The sequence below is a fragment of the Barbus barbus genome (assembly GCF_936440315.1).
Source record: "Barbus barbus genome assembly, chromosome: 28".
Taxonomy (NCBI): Eukaryota; Metazoa; Chordata; class Actinopteri; order Cypriniformes; family Cyprinidae; genus Barbus; species Barbus barbus.
Window position 1 is genome coordinate 6,646,237 of NC_136756.1, and position 22,727 is coordinate 6,668,963.

General features: G+C 36.7%; 1 protein-coding gene across 1 annotated transcript; it reads right to left on the minus strand.

Annotated features, from left to right (window-relative positions):
• Positions 1–1,357: 1,357 nt before the first annotated feature.
• Positions 1,358–22,359, minus strand: LOC306848377 (G kinase-anchoring protein 1-like). Its single transcript, XM_079382889.1, has 13 exons — positions 22,258–22,359; positions 22,101–22,167; positions 21,189–21,423; positions 18,350–18,511; positions 18,178–18,255; positions 9,958–10,084; positions 9,850–9,878; positions 6,321–6,464; positions 6,073–6,159; positions 5,702–5,765; positions 5,551–5,621; positions 5,359–5,436; positions 1,358–1,765 (listed from the first exon to the last, which is right to left on the minus strand). Exons 1-13 carry the CDS (start codon positions 22,280–22,282, stop codon positions 1,724–1,726), a joined length of 1,209 nt encoding a protein of 402 aa, XP_079239015.1. The 5' UTR covers positions 22,283–22,359; the 3' UTR covers positions 1,358–1,723.
• Between the last annotated feature and the right edge of the window lie 368 nt (positions 22,360–22,727).

Sequence of the window (22,727 nt, forward strand, 5' to 3'; positions counted from 1 at the left end):
AGAGGAGCACGGGGTGTCGGTTGCGCGTCGCGTATGTTGCCAGCGGAGAGGAGGAAAGAGAGATGTCGCGTTATATGACCGGGAGAACGATCCCCCTTTTCGCTTATCTCCCCTCCCTCCATCCCTCCATCAGTTCAACCCCATCAGCGATTTATCAGCAGCTTCACCTGGAACGAGCGCGTTCATATCACAACGCCACTTACAGCACGGGTCCGCCTTTAAGTCAATAGTTACTACTACTATTGATGTGTTTGTTTTTCACTGTGGTTAATGCTATAATGTAATTGGTAATAAAAATGTAAAGCAGTAGCCTATTCTTAGCTTTGTTATAAAATGTTTAGTTATGAATGTTGCTGAATATGCCTAACTAATAATAATAAACGATCAGAAAACCTGAAATTTTAAGTGATTTTTAGACCTAAACAAAATAGATCTGAAAATGTCATGGAAATTTCTATAATAAATATGATTTTTCTTTAAAAAATTGAAAGGTTTTTCAAAAATCCTTATCGATTAATCCTGAACATTTCTGATTATTAGACAATGCCAGCGTCCGAGTTTGTTAAATTAATAATTCAATGAATCATTCATAAAGATTCATTAAGACTTGTCGCCACCTACTGGTGCAGAGATGTAACATGCAGACAAATTCCCAACACTGATTAACAACAGCCTGTCTGATATTACACACTACACGAGTAAATGATGAGAAACACTAATGAACATGAATGCAATATTCTTAAGATGCTTTCTAAAGTCCTTTTGTAGGCTAACACGTGTAATGAATCCAATCGGCTTGTATAGGCCTATTGGACATCAAATTTTCACTCTGAAAAATTAAATAAATCTACATTTATTATTTTTATATTTTAAAATATTCATAGCATTATATGTAAATATGAAAAAAAAAATTAAATGAAGTAATAAAAACAGTACTATTATAGTAAAATTATTTTAAAAAGATAAAAAATATAACAAAAAGGCTACATATAAATAGGATCCCCTTCGTACAGATTCTTTCAGAATCCGGTTTTGTGATTTCTCATTTTTATGGTATAACAACTGTTGTAACCACCAGTTATTCCTTTAGCAGAAGAGTTTTACTTAAAGCATATAAGCCCATATTCATGTATAATTAACCTTCATTAAGACATTTAAAAACATTAACAAATGATTTACAAAAATACATTGTACCTTCAAGAGTACTGAAGACTTGTACCTTCAAGAATTGTAGACTTCATATGAGACATGAAGAGTAAAATGTAATTAGATCAAATGTAAAGTGACAAAACGGGTCAGCTTCAAGCATAACCTCTTAATTTAATCAGTGCTTTTGACCCCAAGTACATCCTGCTCTAAGAATTATGGATTTATTGAGTGAAGTAAATGGACTGAACACTGTCAATACATTCATTACCTAAAAACATAACACTTGGCAAGAATGAAATAGTTAGTTTCAAGCATAAACAACCAACACACTTTGAAAAAGTAGATTAGCATCTTTATTGAAAAGAATTTAGGATTGTATGCCTTTGATTCATAGTGCAGAGAACAGAAGTGGACTGATCAGAACTTGTGATCAGGCAAACCGAACTATGCAGTAATAAGCAGGAGTGTGTGTTTGGTTAAGAGAGTGTGTGGTGTTTCGAACAGATATTAAAGACATTAGCAGCTTGACAAAGGAACTGAAGCATTCAAGCTGTCTGTCCTCTAAGATGCATCTTCATACGTCCCCGTCTGATGCTTTTTTACCCTTCCGGTTCCCCTGAAACAAAAGGAAATACAAAACAACGAATTAAGATAGTAATGTCATGCTTTTTTTCACTGCAGGATTTATTAAACTGGACCAATGTTATGCTCTTTAAAATATATTTATTAGTAGAAACATTGCTGTAAAAATCTGTTTAAAATGAGAAATTGCTGGATGATTACGTATTATATTTTGAAATTATTGTAATGCAAAGAAAAAAAAGATTATTAATCTATTTATTTATACAATAGAGTTCTTTCTGGTCATTGAATATGATTGGCTGATAAGAGTGCGGCATTCAAGCGGCACCGTAACTACAACCGCTTCACTGATTGTAACTGTATCACTCCGCTTGCTGTATTTCTCACAGCAAGTGTCATGGAAGACGCTCAAATCCAAAATAATACTGTTTTGTGTCACGGAATGCAGAATGTACTTGGTTAGACTTCAAATATGCAGTTTGTTAATAAAGATAACGTCTATTTGAAAATTAGCTTCTACGTTTTTGGAGACGTGAGCTCCAGGGCGTCAGAGCTCATAAACCCGCGGAGAGAGCGCCTCACCTTGGTCAGATCTTCTGGAATTTACTGCATGCTCTGATGTCTCTATAGTGGTTAAACTTGAGATATAATTAGTTTTAGGAAAATCTAACAGGCAGTCTTTGGTCTCAATCTATTATTTGTTCCAGACCAAATGGTTTTGGCTGAGGGCAAAATCTCATCACGTTATATTTTATGTAACTTCAATGCTGTATATCAGAGCGCTGTCTTTGTACTTTTGACTGAACTGCCAACTAATTTTTATGATGGCTGTTGTTTATTAAATATTATTATTCAATAAATATTATTTTACATAATAGTGGTATTTATTGGGAAACAGTGTGTGTTCGTGATGTTAGTTACATTGTTCCGCCATTAGATGGCGACAAGAGACTATTTTTATGAGTCAGCAGTAAAGACTTTCATATTGAAAGAGACTGAAACGCGGTAAAAAAAAGTTATTTTTACTTTTAAGAACAGCTTGTAAGTAACAGCCAACAAATGCACTGAGCAGCGCTGTCATTGGATATCAACCTTAACAGATGAAAGGATAGTAATGTTACGATAAAGATAACGCTTTCCTCAGCGGACATTCAAATGAATGCTGTATCAGAAGCAGGTAATCAAAGTTACTCAAGTCAATCTCTCTCTCATAATACTCTACCCTACAGAATACAGCTTTTAATACAGTAATACAATAAGCTTTTAATGAAGCCACTCAACGTTCCTTCGTTACCAGTTCTAAAGTGACATTTTGAAATTAATAATGGAGGCTTGGGCTCAGCTGTTAAACTGTCAAACTGAGATTTGTATCCTTGGCGAAAGAAAGTACAAAAGAGGGATTTTAAAGACACTCCGTTGTTGTTCCTAATATATTTACACATTTGTGTTGTCAAACTGTTGTATAAATGCAGTATATCACACTCGTAGACGTGAGCTATGGCTGTATATCGGCACGGTGTGATTACCTACGGCACTCGGCCTGGAATTACAGCCGTGCTGATATCCTACAGCCATATCTCACATCTACAAGTGTGATATTGCTCATATATATAAATTAGTGCTATCAAAATTAGCACGTTAATGCAGGAGATTAATTTTTCCAGTTTAACGCATTAAAAATATTTATTGCAATTAACACAGGGACGGAGCTAGGATTGGCCACACCACTCACAACTGCTGTTTCTGTCACTTTTCTCTGGTTAAGAAGTGCATTTATTCAGTCGCAGAACGTCTTTATGACCACATCAAACAGGAGACATACTTTAGACGTGTGCTCCAACTTCTCTTCAGTGCCAGGTGCGAGTCAAACGAGTGTGGAAACGGTACTGTGCTCGAAACGTGCGCTCTACCCTGTATCTTTTCATATCAAATCGCAAAATAAACTACATGCATGCAATATCGTGTTCAGTTAAGTCATGAAGTTACCAAAAAGGTGATTAAAGCTGCCTAAAAACTGTGCATACATGTAATATATTTTATATGGGTCACATTTAAAGAACATGTCTCTGAAATGTTTTCAAAAATGTCCTGAAACAGCCCAGTACTGTTTTCCTCATCTAACACACCCGATTTAACTCTTCAGTTCATTAGTAGAGACTAAAGGCCACGTACACACTGCAAGTTTCAGGAGTGGCAACCGTATTTAAATGCGGGAGTGAGTCCTGTAAATTATCGTTACATTAGGCCTACATGTGTGTACCGAACAGCACTCACTCCCGCATTTGTAACCATAGCAACATTTTGGAGTCTTGCAGGAATGAAGGAGAATTTAGCCGTTTGGTATCTGCCATTTTTTGGCTAAAGACTCTTTTTGTCCGTCGATTTTAACTAAACTACTGCTGATAGCTGTGTTTTGTTTATGCTCAGGAGGCTGCTTCAGAGAGTGCTGTCTTGCAGTGTTGCCATGTCCTCATATTTACAAGTATATTAAAACATTATTATATACAAATATTAAAAATATACTGTCTTTGTGTTGTTGTACATTAATTTGAGGATTGAATGTGAAATTATTGCAATATAAAAGTATATTAAGTGGGATTAATTGTTATTAATCGCGATTCATTTCAGAAAAAATGTGTGATTAGTTCATTTTTTAAGGGGCAACTCTCTAATGGATAGAGAGTTGGACTTGTAACGTGTCGTGGGTTCGAGTCTCCGGCCGGCAGGTATTGTAGGTGGGGGGAGTGAATAACCAACACTCTCTCCACCCTCAATACCACGACTGAGGTGCCCTTGAGCAAGCATCGGCAGCCCACTGCTCCGGGTGTATGTTCACTACTGTGTGTACACTTGGATGGGTTAAATGCAGAACACTAATTCCGAGTATGGGTCATTGATTGACAGCACTAATATTAAACTTATGCTTATGTGAGCGGTAGAATAGGAAAAACATGCAAGATCTTCTTTTAACTTGAACGCAGTGTTTTTAGACGGCCATTTCATGCATGAGACACTGCAAGAGACGCGAGCGCAACAGTCAAACGCGTCCATGTTCACATAGCAAAAACAATGTAATAGCAGCTCAAGCGAATAAAAAAAAACCTGTGAAGAACTACTACTCTATGTCAGATATTTCATGTTTGCAGCTGATCATTGTTTTTACAGATCATTTATAGTTAATAATGTTACATTTTCAGTCATTTTGAACTTGAATTACCTTGACTTGAGATTTTTTCAAAGCATTTTTATTGTATTATTTCTGAACATATAATATGTATAAGACAAGTCTGTACAAAGTGTAGTTGTAGTTCATGCATCTTTTCTGCAAAGACGTTTAAGTGATTTGTTTAACATTTACATCATGTTAACTTCATGTGTGGTGCACTTGGAATAGAATTTTCTGTACCTAGAGGGTTAATAAAGTTATTTGAATTATGTTGTAGTTACATTTTCAAGTTGACTAGTTAATTTTTTTTTTTTTTTACATCAAGAATCGGTCAAACGTTCTGAAAAAAAATAGGGCCTGATTTAAATGTTTTGCCATATCACCCAAACCCTAACGTCTGCTGATTCAAATCTAAATTCTATGTCACTGTCATAGTCCTAGTAGGTTTGGGTGTACCGTACCTGATGTTTCGGTTGCTCTGACTGTAAGCCCTTCACTTTTGACCTCTCTTGCTCCAGAGCCGTGTGTAATTGTGACACCTGGAGAGGGGAAACACATTTTGATAGGACGCACAAAATATCACAGCAACACAACACTATGATTAAGGCCAAAGCTACTGTATTGAGTGAATGAGTGGCTGTGCAGACACACACCTGTGAGGACAGCTCTTCTTTAATGTTCTGGAGCTCCTCCACCTGCAGCAGAATTTCAGCTTTGTCCTTCACTGAATATGAATAAAGTTGAATAAATAAGAATGAATGCTAGACTGCAGTATGTCAGGCTTGTATGATATTCTGCACTCACTCTCTCCCTGTTGAAGCATTTTAAGCAGCTGAGAGTTTCTGGCCTTCACTTCCTTATATCTTTGCTGAAAAAAAGACAAGAATAAATAGTAAATACAAATATGCTCTTAAATCACACCAAAGTCTGAACTCAATGCACAGCGAGTCAAAAACACACTCCAGCAGAACATCAAAACCATCACATCAAAACACCTAAAGGACACTTTTCATGAATAGTTCATCACTGCAGTCATGCTTTTCAGTTAAATATGCATTCATAAAAAACATTAACAATTAACATAAACAATTAAAAGAAATCTGATTTTGATTGCATATGCAAATGTTCTTTAGAACTCTCATAAGAATCAATCTCTCCTCATCACATCATCTTACCTCCCATTGTGAAATTGTCTTTTTCAACTTCATAATTTCCTGGTCTTTCTTCTCCACTTCATATTTTAACTGCTCAGTTCTCACATCCTGCGAGTTTTAAGAAAGAAAACAAGATCAACAGTTGTGGCGTTACACTGAGCTGCATTCTACATTGCGGTACAACAGACTTGTACAAATTCTGCACCTTTTTTTTTTGGTAGATTTTTTCTTGTCTCTGGCTCAAGAAGAGTGAATGAGAGTTTTCTGACCTGCTCCTGCTCTGAGGAGGTGTTGACCTCGTGGCCGGCGCTGTTGCTGCACTGCTCTCTGTGCTTGTCACGCTGGACGATCCGGGTCACATCGTCCTCCAGCTGGTTGAAAAACTTATCGTCACGCAACGCTGGATTCACAGGCTTCGAAAGAAGAAAAAAAACACAGAAAGATGAAACCGCAAATTGAAAAGTTCACTGCACAATTTATAATTACAGTAAAAGTACAAAAAAAAAAGTTTTATTTTTATGAAGTCTGCAGGATTCTGCTAAGTGCTCATGGAAGTTTAAAAATCTAATTCTAATAAAAAATGTTTTAACAAAGTTGAAATAAAATAAAACATTACATGAAAAACTTGATTAGTACAATAATAACAGTAACAATAATTAGAAATGTTGCCTTGGCAAGTAAGAGAAATAAAGTTTAAATTGTCTCTCTCTTTAGTGCTGCCTGGCGGCGTGTGCGACTTCACAATAATATTGGTCTCGGTCTAGCACGGCGTGTAGAGTTTGTGCTGTTGTTAATTGTAGCCATGTTTTGATGTTACTGCGCCATGTCGTTTTTGGCCGTCCTGGTTGATTTTTCCCTTCAATTTTTCCTTGCAAGATTTGCTTTACTAGCTGGTATTTGTGGTCGTTTCGGGCGATGTGGCCTAAGTAGTGACACTTCCTGCTGATGATGGTCTTTAGCAGTTGCCTGTCAGTGACCATGTCTTGCAGAACTTGTGTGTTGGTGATTTTGGCTGTCCATGGGATTTTCAGCATTCTTCGATACAGCCACATTTCAAAAGCTTCGAGCCTTTTTGTTGCTGTTGTTGTCAATGTCCACGTCTCTACTCCGTACAGCAAAATTGACCAGATGTAGCATTTCAGTGTGCGCAGTTTCAGTGATGTACTCAAATTGCGGTCTGCGAGAAGTGTTTTCCATTTAATAAATGCTTGCCTTGCTTGTTCAATTCTGCTCTTGATTTCGACTTCATGGTTCAGCTGATCGTCAATGATTACACCAAGGTATTTAAATTTTTCGCTGCCCAGCTTGATTGTTGTTTCACTTGGAGTTCGGCTGACCTTCATAACCTTTGTTTTCTTTTTGTTAATTCGTAAGCCCCATATTTGACTCTCTGCGGCAACTTCGTCCAAGATTAGTTGTAGGTCTTGTTCCGAATCGGCCAGCAGTGCAGTGTCGTCGGCATATCTGATGTTGTTGATGTATTGTCCATTGACTTTAATACCAATGTTTTTGTCTGCTAGTGTTCGATCAAAAATCTGCTCCGAGTAGATGTTGAAAAGGATCGGTGACAGTGGGCAGCCTTGTTGTACACCTTTTTGTATTGGTGTTGGATCTGTCATTTCGTTATCATATCGGAGTTGGGCTGTTTGCTTCCAGTAAAGAGCAATGATGAAGTTGGTGTCGTTTTGATCTAGTCCCAGTTGTTTTAATAGAGCGGCTAGTCGGTCGTGGTCTACTGAGTCAAAGGCTTTCTCGTAATCTATGAAGCAGATGTACACTTCTTTCTGATGTTCATAGCATCGCTATGCAGGGTAGGTTTTTGCTGTAAGCACACTGGACTTAAACCTGATGTTAATTAGGATATAATCGATTTGGTTCCTGACAATGTTGTTGTCGGAGTCTTGCGGCGAGGTCCACGTGTACAATCGTCGAGGTGGTAATTGGAACCACGTGTTAACGATACTGAAACGTTGTTCTTGGCAGAATTGAACCACTCTGTCGCCTCGTTCATTCCTTGTTCCTAGTCCGTGTTCTACATTTTACATTTATTCATTTAGCTGACGCTTTGACTTACAATTGCTATATATGTCAGAGGTCGCACGCCTCTGGAGCAACTAGGGGTTAAGTGTCTTGCTCAGGGACACATTGGTGTCTCACAGTGGATTCGAACCCGGGTCTCTCACACCAAAGGCATGTGTCTTATCCACTGCGCCATCACCACCCATTGTTCTCCGACAATGTTCTGCATTCGACCGTGGCCGACCTTGGCGTTGAAGTCGCCGAGGATTATGGTGATGTCTTGTTTCTTCAGCGGCTTCAGCGTATTGGTTAGTTGCTCATAGAACGATTCGATTTCATGATCTTGTTTGTCTGCTGTTGGAGCATAAACCTGTAGAATGTTCACATTGACTTTGTTGCCTGCTAATTGTAGTACTGCTATTCGTTCTGATACTGGGGTAAAGTTGGTGACTTTATTTACTAATTTCTTGTGTACTATAAAGGCGACACCGTATGTTTGTTGGGTGTTTCCTTCTCCTCCGGAACAGAAGACGTGGTGTTCGCTCGATATAAACTTTTTTGTTCCAGGCCATTTAGTTTCGCTTAGACCGATTATGTTGATTTTAAGTCGATCCATTTCTTGTATGACATTGGCTAGTTTTCCTGCTTGGAGTAAGCTTCTAACGTTCCAAGCTGCTACTTTGAAAGGGTTCATTAACACAAGCTCGGAGATTCTTAGCACCCCTGTCCCATTTAAGCGACGCCGATACTCAGGGCCTTTGTTGATTTTGCTTGTCATCATTGAAGTTTTCAAGGGAGGGATAATCCAAGTAGTTTCCCGTTGCTTTCTTGGATCACAATTTATTTGAAAAGGTCATGTGGGGACCTTTCGAAACGGGTTTTGTCTGACGCCTCCACTGAAGTCTTTCCGCCTTGGGTGGCCCTTCTGAGAGGACTAGGTTCTCGACGGTATAGCAATTAGCTTCTCAGACGTACACAAACTCTCTCGCCGCGTTAAGGCACCGTTTCCCGAGAGAGAAGTTTAAATTGCTAAACCTAAAACTTTAGCATTAAGCATTAATTTAGGCTAAATGAAAGATAAAAAAAAAATAAAAAAAATCATGAATTAAAAAAAAAAAAAAAAAAAAGCACAAAATTAAATTAAAATGTGCAAATAAAGCCTAATTCAAAATGTTAATAAACACTAAAATAGCATATATAAAGAATACTACAACAACACTTATTTATATTATGTAAGAAAAACATTTGATTTCACAAGACATGTTTCCATTTAAGACATATAAATCACAAATAAATTACTATAAATCATTATATAATGTATTATATTATACTAACTTTATATAATGATCATAACTCATTTATAACATTGTGGCAAAGAAAAAGAAAGTTTATTAATAATTAAAATATTATCAGGAGAACATTTATTTGTATTAAATTGGCAGTATCCTTTTTAACAGTTTATAACATATTATATATTAGAATAATATAAGATGTATAAGCTTTTAAATGTGTTTTTTTCTTTTTTTAAATAAAAGTTAAAAAAAATATAGTTCACATGTAAGACTAGTTTTTAGAATATGGGACCTTCACATTTGTTCATTCTGTTAAAGCATTAAACATATTATCTTAAGCTAACACATTGACAGCCCTAAAAATACATGTAAAACTTGCTAGGTTTTTTTTTTTTGTTGTAATCTTCTGAGGAACACCCTTGTGACCCTCTGGGTGTTTCAGATCCTCAAAGTAGCCTGCGTTTGTATGTTCATATTAATCCCTCACCTCTCTGTCAGGCTTCTTGTTCAGCTGATCTGTAATAGAGGCAGTCAGTTAGAACGGAAGCACAGTAACAGTGATTTGTTTCTCATGATAAGAAAGCAGCGTTCTCACCCACGCAACCCTCCTGCTGGAAGTCTTTAAGAGAGACAGTCACTCGTTTGTCCTTCCCCTGCTGATTCTTCTTCCTGTCCTTCTTTCCTCCTGCTTTTGGTGACGCAGTCTCTGTTCTTTCAGCATCCTTGAGAGATTATAACATTGCACATTAAAGAGCATGTACTGCCTAGTTGAAAAAGATACGAAAAAAAAAAAATGCAAAGCAAGCACTGAAATAGTTGATATAGTAGTTACACAATCAAGTGCAATCATTGTATTACATTATATTACATAATACATATTACATACAGACCTCTTGACTTCTAACATCTCACTCTAACCACAAGAGGGAGTAGTTACATTTGTCACTACATTTTAAAGAGCTAGAAATGAACCTCCACAAGTATGAACATGAGGCACATTGATGTTTTGACAGTGTGGAATATGCACAGCAGGCAGAAGCTAAGCAAATTAACACCTATAATTTAAATTTCTTTCTGTTCCTCAAACTATTGCATGGCCTTAAGAAGAATTTTATAGTAATATAGTAACTTATGTAATGTATTAATGTGTAATGTATTATAACGAACTTACATAATTTTAGCATGTCCACCCCCACACACTTTCACTGTATGCAGTTGCATTTCTGAGTTACTATTAACCAGTCCATTTAAACTATGCTATGTACACTACCATTCAAAAGTTTGAGGTCAGTGAGATTTATATTTTAAAAGATGTCTTTTATGCTCCTCAAGGTTGCACTGATAAAAACAAACATACAGTAAAAAACAAATATTATAATTTCAAATATATATATATATATTTATTTTTAATGTATTTTAAAATGCATTTTATTCCTGTGATGCAAACCTGAATTTTCTTTGTCCTCAGTGTCACGATCCTTCAGAAATCATTCTAATATGCTGATTTGCTGCTCAAGTAACATTTTCTTCTTATCATCACAGTTGTTCTGCTTAATATGTTGGTGGAAAACCTGATACTTTTTTCTTCAGGATACTTAGATGAACAGAAAGTAAAAAAGCAACAACAAAAAAACGGTAACACTTTATTTTACGGTTACATCTATTAGTTGCTTATTAGCATGCATATTACTAGAATATTAGCCATGTATTAGTGCTAATTAAGCACATATTAATACCTTATTCTACATAACCTTATTCTACATCCCTAAACCAACACAATACCTAAACTCAACAACTACCTTACTAACTATTAATAAGCAGCAAATTAAGAATTTGAGGAAAATGTCGTAGTAGGTAACAAGTGTTACCTATTCTAAAGTGTGACCAAAAAACCTTCCTTTAAAGTAATAAAGACATTCATAATGTTACAAAAAATGTCACTTTTGTTAAATGTTATGTGTCGTGTGGAATAGAAATAGCGGTTGACCGATATATCGGCCGATATTTGGCATTTTTCAAATATCGGCATTAGCCGACAAGTTTTTCCTGTTTGGCCGATGCGTTCCAGGCCTGACTTTTCTTTTGACGGCACTGAAAATGGCAGGGCCTGAGCACATAGTGCTCACATTCTCCCTATTGATCTGTCTAATACGGATAGAAGTCGTTCTAATAATCAGATAGAACAGTTAAACAAAGGAATTAAAATGTATACAAAAAAGTATTAACGATTGCTTTTATATTGTTAGTAATAGAAAGGCAAACATTATAATACTTTCTCGTTTGCCATCAGCATTCAACAAATACGCATTTATATAATTTAAACAAATCTTTGAATGACTAATGAACATTTAATTTCACAAGCCTTGCAAACTTAGTCAAATCCAGCTGTGATCTTATAAAGTGTGCACGTGTATCCTGCATGATCGCGTGTGCTCTGTGTGTCGGTCGATCCGTGTGAATTGAATGCAGACAGGAGGAGAGTTCAGCTTCACTGGAGACGCGCGATCGACAAACTTTAAACTCGTGATTGCAAATTATGCTGCGCTTTATGGATTTGCCCATGTCGTATTCATGTCATTTTCTCTGTGTGCTACCTTGGCTTTATTTGAAAAAATATGATTCCCAATGCACACAAACTTCCCAGAATACTGAGTGCCCTGTAGGTTACACTGTTTTCTTCCTTTTAAAATATATTTTTATAAAATATTTACTTGTGAAACATACATTGTCATCTAAAGTATGAGCAGTGTTGGTAATTAGATACTGTAGTTTAATTACTTTTCCATTGAAAAAGTAAAGTAAGGGATTACTCTTATTTTTTCTGTAATTTAAATACAGTTACTTATGTAATTTAACTTAATACTGTGTATAGACTAGACTGTAGAACATTTATATATTATACAATAGTGGATTTAACATCAAAATTTAAAATCTAACTTTAAATGCATAATTTTTATGTGCCCTTCTCTTTAAATACTTTGGTGAGTTAGTAAGAATATTGGTAACACTTTAGTGTCCAGTTTTCACTAATAACTTGTTGTCATTAGCATGAATATTACTAGGATAATAGCTGTTTATTATTACTTAAAAAAACACATATTAATGTCTTATTCTGCAAGAGCTTATTCTAAATCCTTAGTCCTACCCAATTCTTAAACTTAACTACAAACCCGATTCCAAAAAAGTTGGGACACTGTACAAATTGTGAATAAAAACAGAATGCAATGATGTGGAAGTTTCAAATTTCAATAGTTTATTCATATACAACATAGATGACATATCAAATGTTTAAACTGAGAAAATGTATCATTTTAAGGGAAAAATAAGTTTATTTTAAATTTCATGGCATCAACATCTCAAAAAAGGCCATGTTTACCACTGTGTAACATTTTTATTAACAGTCTGCAAACGTCTGGGGACTGAGGAGACAAGTTGCTCAAGTTTAGGAATAGGAATGTTGTCCCATTCTTGTCTAATACAGGCTTCTAGTTGTTCAACTGTCTTAGGTCTTCTTTGTCGCATCTTCCTCTTTATGATGCGCCAAATGTTTTCTATGGGTGAAAGATCTGGACTGCAGGCTGGCCATTTCAGTACCCGGATCCTCCTTCTACGCAGCCATGATGTTGTAATTGATGCAGTATGTGGTCTGGCATTGTCATGTTGGAAAATGCAAGGTCTTCCCTGAAAGAGACGACGTCTGGATGGGAGCATATGTTGTTCTAGAACTAGGATATACCTTTCAGCATTGATGGTGCCTTTCCAGATGTGTAAGCTGCCCATGCCACATGCACTCATGCAACCCCATACCATCAGAGATGCAGGCTTCTGAACTGAGCGCTGATAACAACTTGGGTTGTCCTTGTCCTCTTTAGTCCGGATGACATGGCATCCCAATTTTCCAAAAAGAACTTCAAATTTTGATTCGTCTGACCACAGAACAGTTTTCCACTTTGCCACAGTCCATTTTAAATAAGCCTTGGCCCAGAGAAAACGCCTGCGCTTCTGGATCATGTTTAGATATGGCTTCTTTTTTGACCTATAGAGTTTTAGCCTGCAACGGCGAATGGCACGGTGGATTGTGTTCACCGACAATGTTTTCTGGAAGTATTCCTGAGCCCATGTTGTGATTTCCATTACAGTAGCATTCCTGTATGTGATGCAGTGCCGTCTAAGGGCCCGAAGATCACGGGCATCCAGTATGGTTTTCCGGCCTTGACCCTTACGCACAGAGATTGTTCCAGATTCTCTAAATCTTTGGATGATATTATGCACTGTAGATGATGATAACTTCAAACTCTTTGCAATTTTTCTCTGAGAAACTCCTTTCTGATATTGCTCCACTATTTTTCGCCGCAGCATTGGGGGAATTGGTGATCCTCTTGCCATCTTGACTTCTGAGAGACACTGCCACTCTCTTTTTATACCCAATCATGTTGCCAATTGACCTAATAAGTTGCAAATTGGTCCTCCAGCTGTTCCTTATATGTACATTTAACTTTTCCGGCCTCTTATTGCTACCTGTCCCAACTTTTTTGGAATGTGTAGCTCTCATGAAATCCAAAATGAGCCAATATTTGGCATGACATTTTGAAATGTCTCACTTTCAACATTTGATATGTTATCTATATTCTATTGTGAATAAAATATAAGTTTATGAGATTTGTAAATTATTGCATTCCTTTATTCGTAATTTGTACAGTGTCCCAACTTTTTTGGAATCGGGTTTGTACTTTGCTAAGTATTAATAAGCAGTAATTAGGAGTATATTGAGGCAAAAGTCATAGTTAATAGTTAGTTAATAGTGAGAACTGGACCCTAATCTAAAGTGTGACCAGAATAATTTGTCGTTACTTGAAAAAATTAAAAGAACCGTTTCATGTCTATCCTGATAACATTAACTTGTCGAGGTTGATATAGGACTTAGAAAGTAATTAGTAATAAATAATTAAATACTTTTGGTGAGAGTAATTTGTACAGTAACCTAATTACACTGTTGAAGATGTCATTAGTAACTAGGAATTAATTACTTTTTTAGAGTAACTTACTCAACACTTAGTATGAGTATGTTTATTTTACACATTTATTTTTTAACCCATTTTCAAATGATTTCAAATTTCTTAAATATTAATTAAATAAAATTATATCGGCTTTATATCGGTCACCCTGCTTTCCAAGATATCGGCAGTCAAAACAAAAAACAATAAATCGGTCATTTTTGTCTTTTTGTCTATTAACGTGTTAAAAAAAATACATGAATGGAACTCATACATAATTGAATACACCTCTACCATGATTTAATTTTCTACTGAATTGTATATTGATTTTTATATTTTTGGGTTGAGATTAAATCATGAAGGTCAAAAATGTAATGGTAATATAACTGTATTGATATATTGTATGATATGAAAAACAAAAAACATTAAATACATTTTTTGAAAACTTCCTTTATATCTTTAATAGTGTGGTAATATTTTATCATATATTGCTTTCTTTAATCTTAGAGGGGGGGGGGGGGGGGGGGGATATACTACGGCTATCCTCGACTAAGGATTTTTCTGGTCGACTAGTAGTCATTCATTTTAAGCATTAGTCGACTAATCGCACATTTATTAATAAACCATTTCAAGTTTTTTATGTTGTTTATTTATTTATCTATGTGGTGTTTTTAATATGCTTTTAGACAAACCATGTGCCAATCCATTAAATCAACACCATTGCTGAGTATTATCTCCTTAAAACTGTAGTTTCCCAAAGGCTGACCCAGAAACACGGTTTGAAACAGCCCTCGGTTTGTTACGTCACAAAATTCGACAACCAATCACATCAAGGGATAGATTCCTATCACTAGCATGCAAAATATGCCAATACCTGCACAAAGCCAAAAATAAATTAGAGCAAAAAGCCTATGAAGCTGTGGTTTAATGTGAACTTGGAACCGCTAACTTGAATAACCCGCGGCAACAGTGTAAAAGTAGCCCAGAGTCAGACCCACCTATCCTGCATTGGCGTCTGCACTTCACACGCATATGCTTGAGGGCAGGAATCACAAACGGCTGTATTCAGTCTTAACGGCCTTTAATTACCTACATTACCTAATAAGCGTTCAAGCACACGCATAAAGCTTGCCACAGCGCACATACCGGCAGAAGAAATTATTGTGAATGTGTCAGTGAAAAACAGTAAGGAGACTGCATTAACATTTTAATATTTTGATAAACTAGTGCTTTCTTTGTTCTCAGTTTAAGAGATAAAGTCTGCGACACTGACTCGTCATCTCCGCAGTAGTGGACGTGCCTGTATGCATGTATTACATAATCTGAGAATATTTATTTTCCATTTGAATTGGTTCACTTGAAAGTAGACATTTCACTCTCTATAGATCTATTTTTTTATGCCTGTAAGGTAAAGATATAGGCTACACGGTGTTTCACGCTCAAGTTCATAGACCGAGATGGCAGAAAGCGCATCGTGTTTGTTTTCATTATTTCAGAAAAGTGCGATTTGTTTTTATTGCGAGTGGACACAAATAAACAGTCTTTACAGATTCAAAAGATGTATTACTCTTATCTGTATGACCAAAAATGACCAGTATTTTAAGAGCAAGAGACGGCACCTCCATCTGTCATTCAGGGAGTGCTACTGTTCAGCTTCCACTCTCCACACAGACAATATAGCACACATTTCTCTAGGTTAACAGTAGATTGAGCGGCCATGTAAAGTTGCTAATACTTACATATTTCAGATGATAAGCCAAATTTGAGGTCGATGAATGATAGGGTAGCATTTGGATGCCCTGCCCGATGTACTACATTACTATAGACTAGCCGTTAACGAGACTTTGCCAGTGGAATTAGTTTTTTTTTTTAAGACTAAGCGACTAATAAAATTTTGCTGGACCAAGCCTCTTCTGGTCGACTAACGATTAGTCGACTATTAGGAGGCAGCCCTAATATATCCATTATATACAGTGCTGTGAAAAGGTTTTTCCCCCCTTCCTGTTATTTTTTATTTTATTTTTTTTGCATATTTGTCACACTTAAAAGATTCGGATCAAATTAATTTTAATATTACACAAAGATAACCCGAGTAAATACAAAATGCAGTTTTTAAATGATGACTTCATTTATTAAGGGAAAAAAGCTGTCCAAACCTACCTGGCCCTACTTGAAAAATGAATTGCCCCCCTCCTGTTTAATCACGAAAGAACTGTGATTAAACATTACTTTAGAAAGCTGAGTTAAATTTCACTAGACACACCCAGGCCTGATTACTGCCAGACCTGTTGAATCAAGAAATCACTTAAATAGAACCTGTCTGACAAAGTGAAGCATGCTTAGAGCAACACATCATGCCGCGATCTAAAGACATTCAAAAACAGATGAGAAACAAAATAGTTGACATGTATCAGTCTGGAAAGGGTTATAAAGCCATTTCTAAGGCGTTGGGACTCCAGCGAACAACGGTCAGAGCCATAATCCACAAATGAAGAAACAGTGATGAACCTTCCCAGGAATGGCCGGCCTACCAAAATTACTCAGAGAGCATAAAAGAACCCAGAACAGCATCTAAAGTACTGCAGGCCTCACTTGCCTCAATTAAGGTCCGTGATCATGATTCAACAATAAGAAAGAGACTGGGCAAAAACAACATCCATGGGAGAGTTACGAGGCAAAAGCCACTGCTGACCAAAAAGAACACAAAGGCTCGTCTCAAATTTGCCAAAAAATATCTTGATTATCCCCAAGATCTTTGGGCAAATATTCTGTGGACTGATGAGACAAAAGTTTAACTTTTTGGAAGATGCGTGTCCCGTTACATCTTGCACAAAACCAACACATTATTTCATAAAAAGAACATCATACCAACAGTCAAACATGGTGGTGGTGGTGTGACGGTCTGGGGCTGCTTTGCAGCTTCAGGACCTGGATGATGTGCCATAATTGATGGAACCATGAATTCTGCACTGTATCAGAAAATCCTGAAGGAGAATGTCTGGCCATCAGTTTGTGACGTCAAGCTCAAGCGCACTTGGGTTATGCAGCAGGACAATGATCCCAAACACACCAGCAAGTTCACCTCTAAATGGCTAAAGAAAAACAAAATTAAGGTTTGGAGTGGCCAAGTCAAAATCCAGACTTAAATCTGATTGAGATGCTGTGGCATGACCTTAAACAGTCCATTCATGCTCGAAAACCCTCCAATGTGGCTGAATTAAAACAATTCTGCAAAGAAGAGTGGGCCAAAATTCCTCCACAGTGATGTGAATGACTCATTGCCAGTTATCGCAAACGCTTGATTAGTTGTTGCTGCAAAGGGTGGCACAACTAGTTATTAGATTTAGGGGGCAATTACTTTTTCAAGTAGTGCCAGGCAGGTTTGGACAGCTTTTTTCCCTTAATAAATGAAATTATTATTTCAAAACTGCATTTTGTATTTACTCGGGTTATCTTTGTGTAATATTAAAATTTGTTTGATGATCTGAATCTTTAAAGTGTGACAAAAATGCAAAAAAAAAAAAAACTTTTCACGGCACTGTATGCACCTGTACTGGAGATTGGGTGCAAAATATCTTAAAATATTAGAAAATTTGGCCTTTTTATGACAAGATAAGGATAGTTCAGAAAAAAAATGACAAACCTGAATGGTATGAATTAATAAATAATTAGGGTTTTTTTCTCTTTCTTTTTTAGTAAATGAAAACCTTCTACATAAAAAAACATTTGAAAATGTGATTAAGATGTGTTATTACTTAACTTGATGGTTACACCATGGCATTTTTAGAGTAATTAAATTTAATCTTCTCTTAGCATGGTACCTTTTTATGTTCCTCAAATTCCAGTTTACTGAGTATCAAGGCCTTCTCCAGATCCGCCTCATACAAGTCACTGGTCAGCTGGGACAAACACAAGTATGAAGATGTTTGCATAAAGCCGGAGAGAAATGTGCCATGTGAAAGTCAAATTCTGAGGTTTAGCGAGAAGGTTTACCTGTTCATCTCTCTGTTTCCAGTCCTGCCAGCTCTCCTGGGGCTTGGAGCCGTGCTGGACCGCTGCCGGGTTGATCAGATCATTGGATAAATCCTGCAGGGTGAGTGTGGAGGGAGGTGCTGTTGACTTCTGAGGAATCTTCTTAAAGGCAAGACTTCTGAGCTGCAGTGTGTAACGACAAACACTCTTTGTTAGTCATTTAGCTGACGCTTTACCCAAAACAGAACTACTACAACACACCACCCTCTGGGCCTGTAAGGATGTTATAAACATCAACTCTGATTCATCATCATTGCTAGTTCTAGAAACAAACATGGGGCCCAACTGCTTAGAAAGACAGGTAGGTACACAGAGCTCTAGACAGACAGTGAATACTAGACCGAACAATACACAGAAAGACAACTAGATAGATGATGGAATGAACAACAGTACAAATGATATACAGAAGTAAAAACTGATAAGAAAACAATAGACAGAATGATAAAAAAAAATTGACAGAACAAAAGGCAGAAGGACATACAGGCAAACAGAAAGACAAATCAACAGACAGAGTTATACAGGAAATTAAACAAATAGACAGAATGAGAGACAGGTCCACAGTTAGAGAGATAAATAAACAAATAAACAGACAGCGAAAGATATACAGACAGATTGCGATTGGGTCTGCGGGACTCTGATAACGCGGTTCCACCTCACAACCACTACTGCGCATACTCGGGCTCCAAATAAACCACTACTGCACAGACTCGGGCTCCAAATAAACCACTACTGCACAGACTCGGGCTCCAAATAAACCACTACTGCGCATACTCGGGCTCCAAATAAATCACTACTGCACAGACTCGGGCTCCAAATAAACCACTACTGCACAGACTCGGGCTCCAAATAAACCACTACTGCACAGACTCGGGCTCCAAATAAACCACTACTGCACAGACTCGGGCTCCAAATAAACCACTACTGCACAGACTCGGGCTCCAAATAAACCACTACTGCACAGACTCGGGCTCCAAATAAACCACTACTGCACAGACTCGGGCTCCAAATAAACCACTACTGCGCATACTCGGGCTCCAAATAAATCACTACTGCACAGACTCAGACTCTGCCCCCAAATGAACCACTACTCTAATTATCTAATTATCACTAATCTATTATTTGTAATGTAATTTAATAATTATTTTATTATGTTTATTGTTTTTATTTTCATTATTTTGTTTTGATGCATTTGTTTATTTACTTTAAATTACTAAATTACTACTTTAAATTATTTACTTTTTAATTACTTAAATTATTAGATTTCTATTACATTTAATGTTGAATTTGTTTTACAGTTTTACAGTGGATTGTTGTGTTATGAGAACAGGGTTTTGATATATATATATATAAAATCATTGTTAACATACTACTGTCTGTAATGTTTTTATAGACAAAAACTCAAACTTCAGTTGCACAAATGAAAACTCCATTAATGCATTATACTTTAGTTCATGCTGAGAATTACCCTAAATGGGCAAGTCAGACTTGTGTATCTGCTTCGTGAATGGGTCATCTGGAAAAAAAAACAACTGAAAAGTTGCTCACTGTGGCGTCAGGAACACAATTTTAACAATAAATAATTTTTGGCAAATGTATTTCTTAGTGTGACTGTTAAAGGGTTAAAACCGTGGATTCATTCAGTAAAGAAGCACCGCTGTGTGTTGATCACAACAGTTCTCCTAGGGCTTTATTTTCATTGGCATAATTATTGACAATGTGTCTAAAATGTAATTATTTGCACCTTTACCTTATCTTCTTTTTTAAGTAAAAATGTATGTAACTTACATGTAACATTTTTTTCCATTATTTCCACCAGCCAATAATAATTGTTTGTTATAGTAACACATGCAATGTTCACGCGCTTGTATTTCAGCCAGCGGTGCTGTTAATGTTATTATTTTAGCAAATAGTTTGCTTCATAAATTCAGTTCAATAGAAGAGGGTAAACTTTATTACTCTGTCCAAGCAGTAAATGCAAATGTCTCTGAAAGAGCGCTGTATACGTTAGCGTAACTTCAATCGCTCAGGTAATGTCAATGTGACCCATTTCAGGGACTGACAAAATTACATTTTAAAATCAGTCAGTGCTATAGAAATGCATCTTAATATTTAAAAGTAAATCTCCATGTTATACGTAGGCTACTTTCTGTCAACCCGACAGACAGACAGACAGACAGACAGACAGACAGACAGACAGACAGACAGACAGATAGATAGATAGATAGATAGATAGATAGATAGATAGATAGATAGATAGATAGATAGATGATAGACAGATAGATAGATAGATAGATAGATAGATAGATAGATAGATAGATAGATAGATAGATAGATAGATAGATAGACGATAGATAGATAGACGATAGATAGATAGACGATAGATAGATAGACGATAGACAGACAGACAGACAGACAGATAGATAGATAGATAGATGATAGACAGATAGATAGACGATAGATAGATAGATAGATAGATAGATAGATAGATAGATAGATAGATAGATAGATAGATAGATAGATAGATAGATAGATAGATAGATAGATAGACGATAGATAGACAGACAGACAGACAGACAGACAGATAGATAGATAGATAGATAGAGTCAGATGATAGATAGACAGACAGACAGACAGACAGACAGACAGATAGATAGATAGATAGATAGATAGATAGAGTCAGATGATAGATAGACAGACAGACAGACAGACAGACAGATAGATAGAGTCAGATGATAGATAGATAGATAGATAGATAGATAGATAGATAGATAGATAGATAGATAGATAGATAGATTTTCACCTCGTTGGCTTCACTTTGCTGCTGTTCCTTCTTTCGTCTTCTCTTCTCTTTCTTTTTGTCGTTATTTTGGTTGGCCTTCCCACTGGGAGATTTCCCCGAGCGGGACTTCCCTGCTCCACGACTTGCCTTCGGTTTCCCTGCATCCGAATCAGACTCCGAATCCGAGTCGACCTGCAGCAGAGCGAAGCGGGACGCCGTGGTGGGTACTGAGATCACTACTGATGCCATCCTGAACCTGCCAACCACAAGATCAACAAACATCACACATGCAATCACTGTATCAGTCATTCCCAGTGAGCAAGACGTCTGTTAAAGATCTGGAAAGCATCTGCTGAACGTCTATTTGACATCGGATAGGAAACGTCCTTTTGATGTATTTGAGATGAGCAAACACTAAAAAAAGGGTCTTGCAGATGTAACGTAAATACAGACATCAAACAGCCTCTCTGTAATATGCGTGTGCTATCAGGGTTAGTGCTGCTGTGATTCCTAACATTCACAAATCAGTGCTAGGAAAACATAACAGACATATCTGGTAGCATAATGAACTGACAGAAACAAATAAAACCAGCTCTGAAAATCACTAATCTGTTTGCTGTAGAATTATAAGCACTTCACAAAATAAAAAGGTGTAACGTTAGTAAATAACCGATTGTTGCTGTATTGGTGGATAATGTCGCTAGCTGAAGAACAGCTCCTTTTTTTAAAACACAAACTGCCTACACATACTGCAGTTTTAATTATCGCAGCATTTGATACCCAAAATGTCGCTAGCTTAGACTTTTGTTAGCTCGCCAGTGCTGAACACAAGTAACAAACGCAGTCATTTCCCGAACATGTTTTATGCTAGTCAGCACGTCTCGGGTAAATTTGAGCCCAGGCACCATTAAAACGAAGTAAACAAACTTTCACCTGTTTAGGACTGTCGGTATCCTCGGCTTCGTGTGAGTATAAACTGGAAAGGCGAGAGTATGGCGGCCTGAACGGACAAAAGACACGATGAGAAAAGCAATTGATACCACGTGACAACATCAACGTATAATTCAGCAGCGGTCTGGAAAAAAATTACCCTGAATAATTGCAATTAGAATCATTATCCGAATTAAATGTAAAAAAAAAATTAATAATAATTAAAACAGCCGAAGACAAATTCAATTTAAGACCAAGCCCCGCCCACTTTGGTGCAGTTCCATGCGTCACCGCATCATTCTATTATGGGCCTGTCTGTAAATGATCAAAAGCGTTTTAAAAAGATGTAGGAGTACGAGCTCTATTGTCTCATCAGTATATTGGACAGTACTCATAGTTCTTGCTGTTCACAATTTCAATCACCCTAGTTTTAAAAGATATTTTAAAAACCGAGCCCACTACAGTTTAAACCTTAAATGCTGCCTTTATTCCTCCCTCATGTATGAAAGTTTTCAGTCTTTCTGTCGTTCTATAGAGTTATGCACTATATTTTCCTCCATCCTCTCAGAGAAAGACACTCCCTCATTATAATTCAATTATATATAGGTAAATTGGAATTAAAATGGCTCT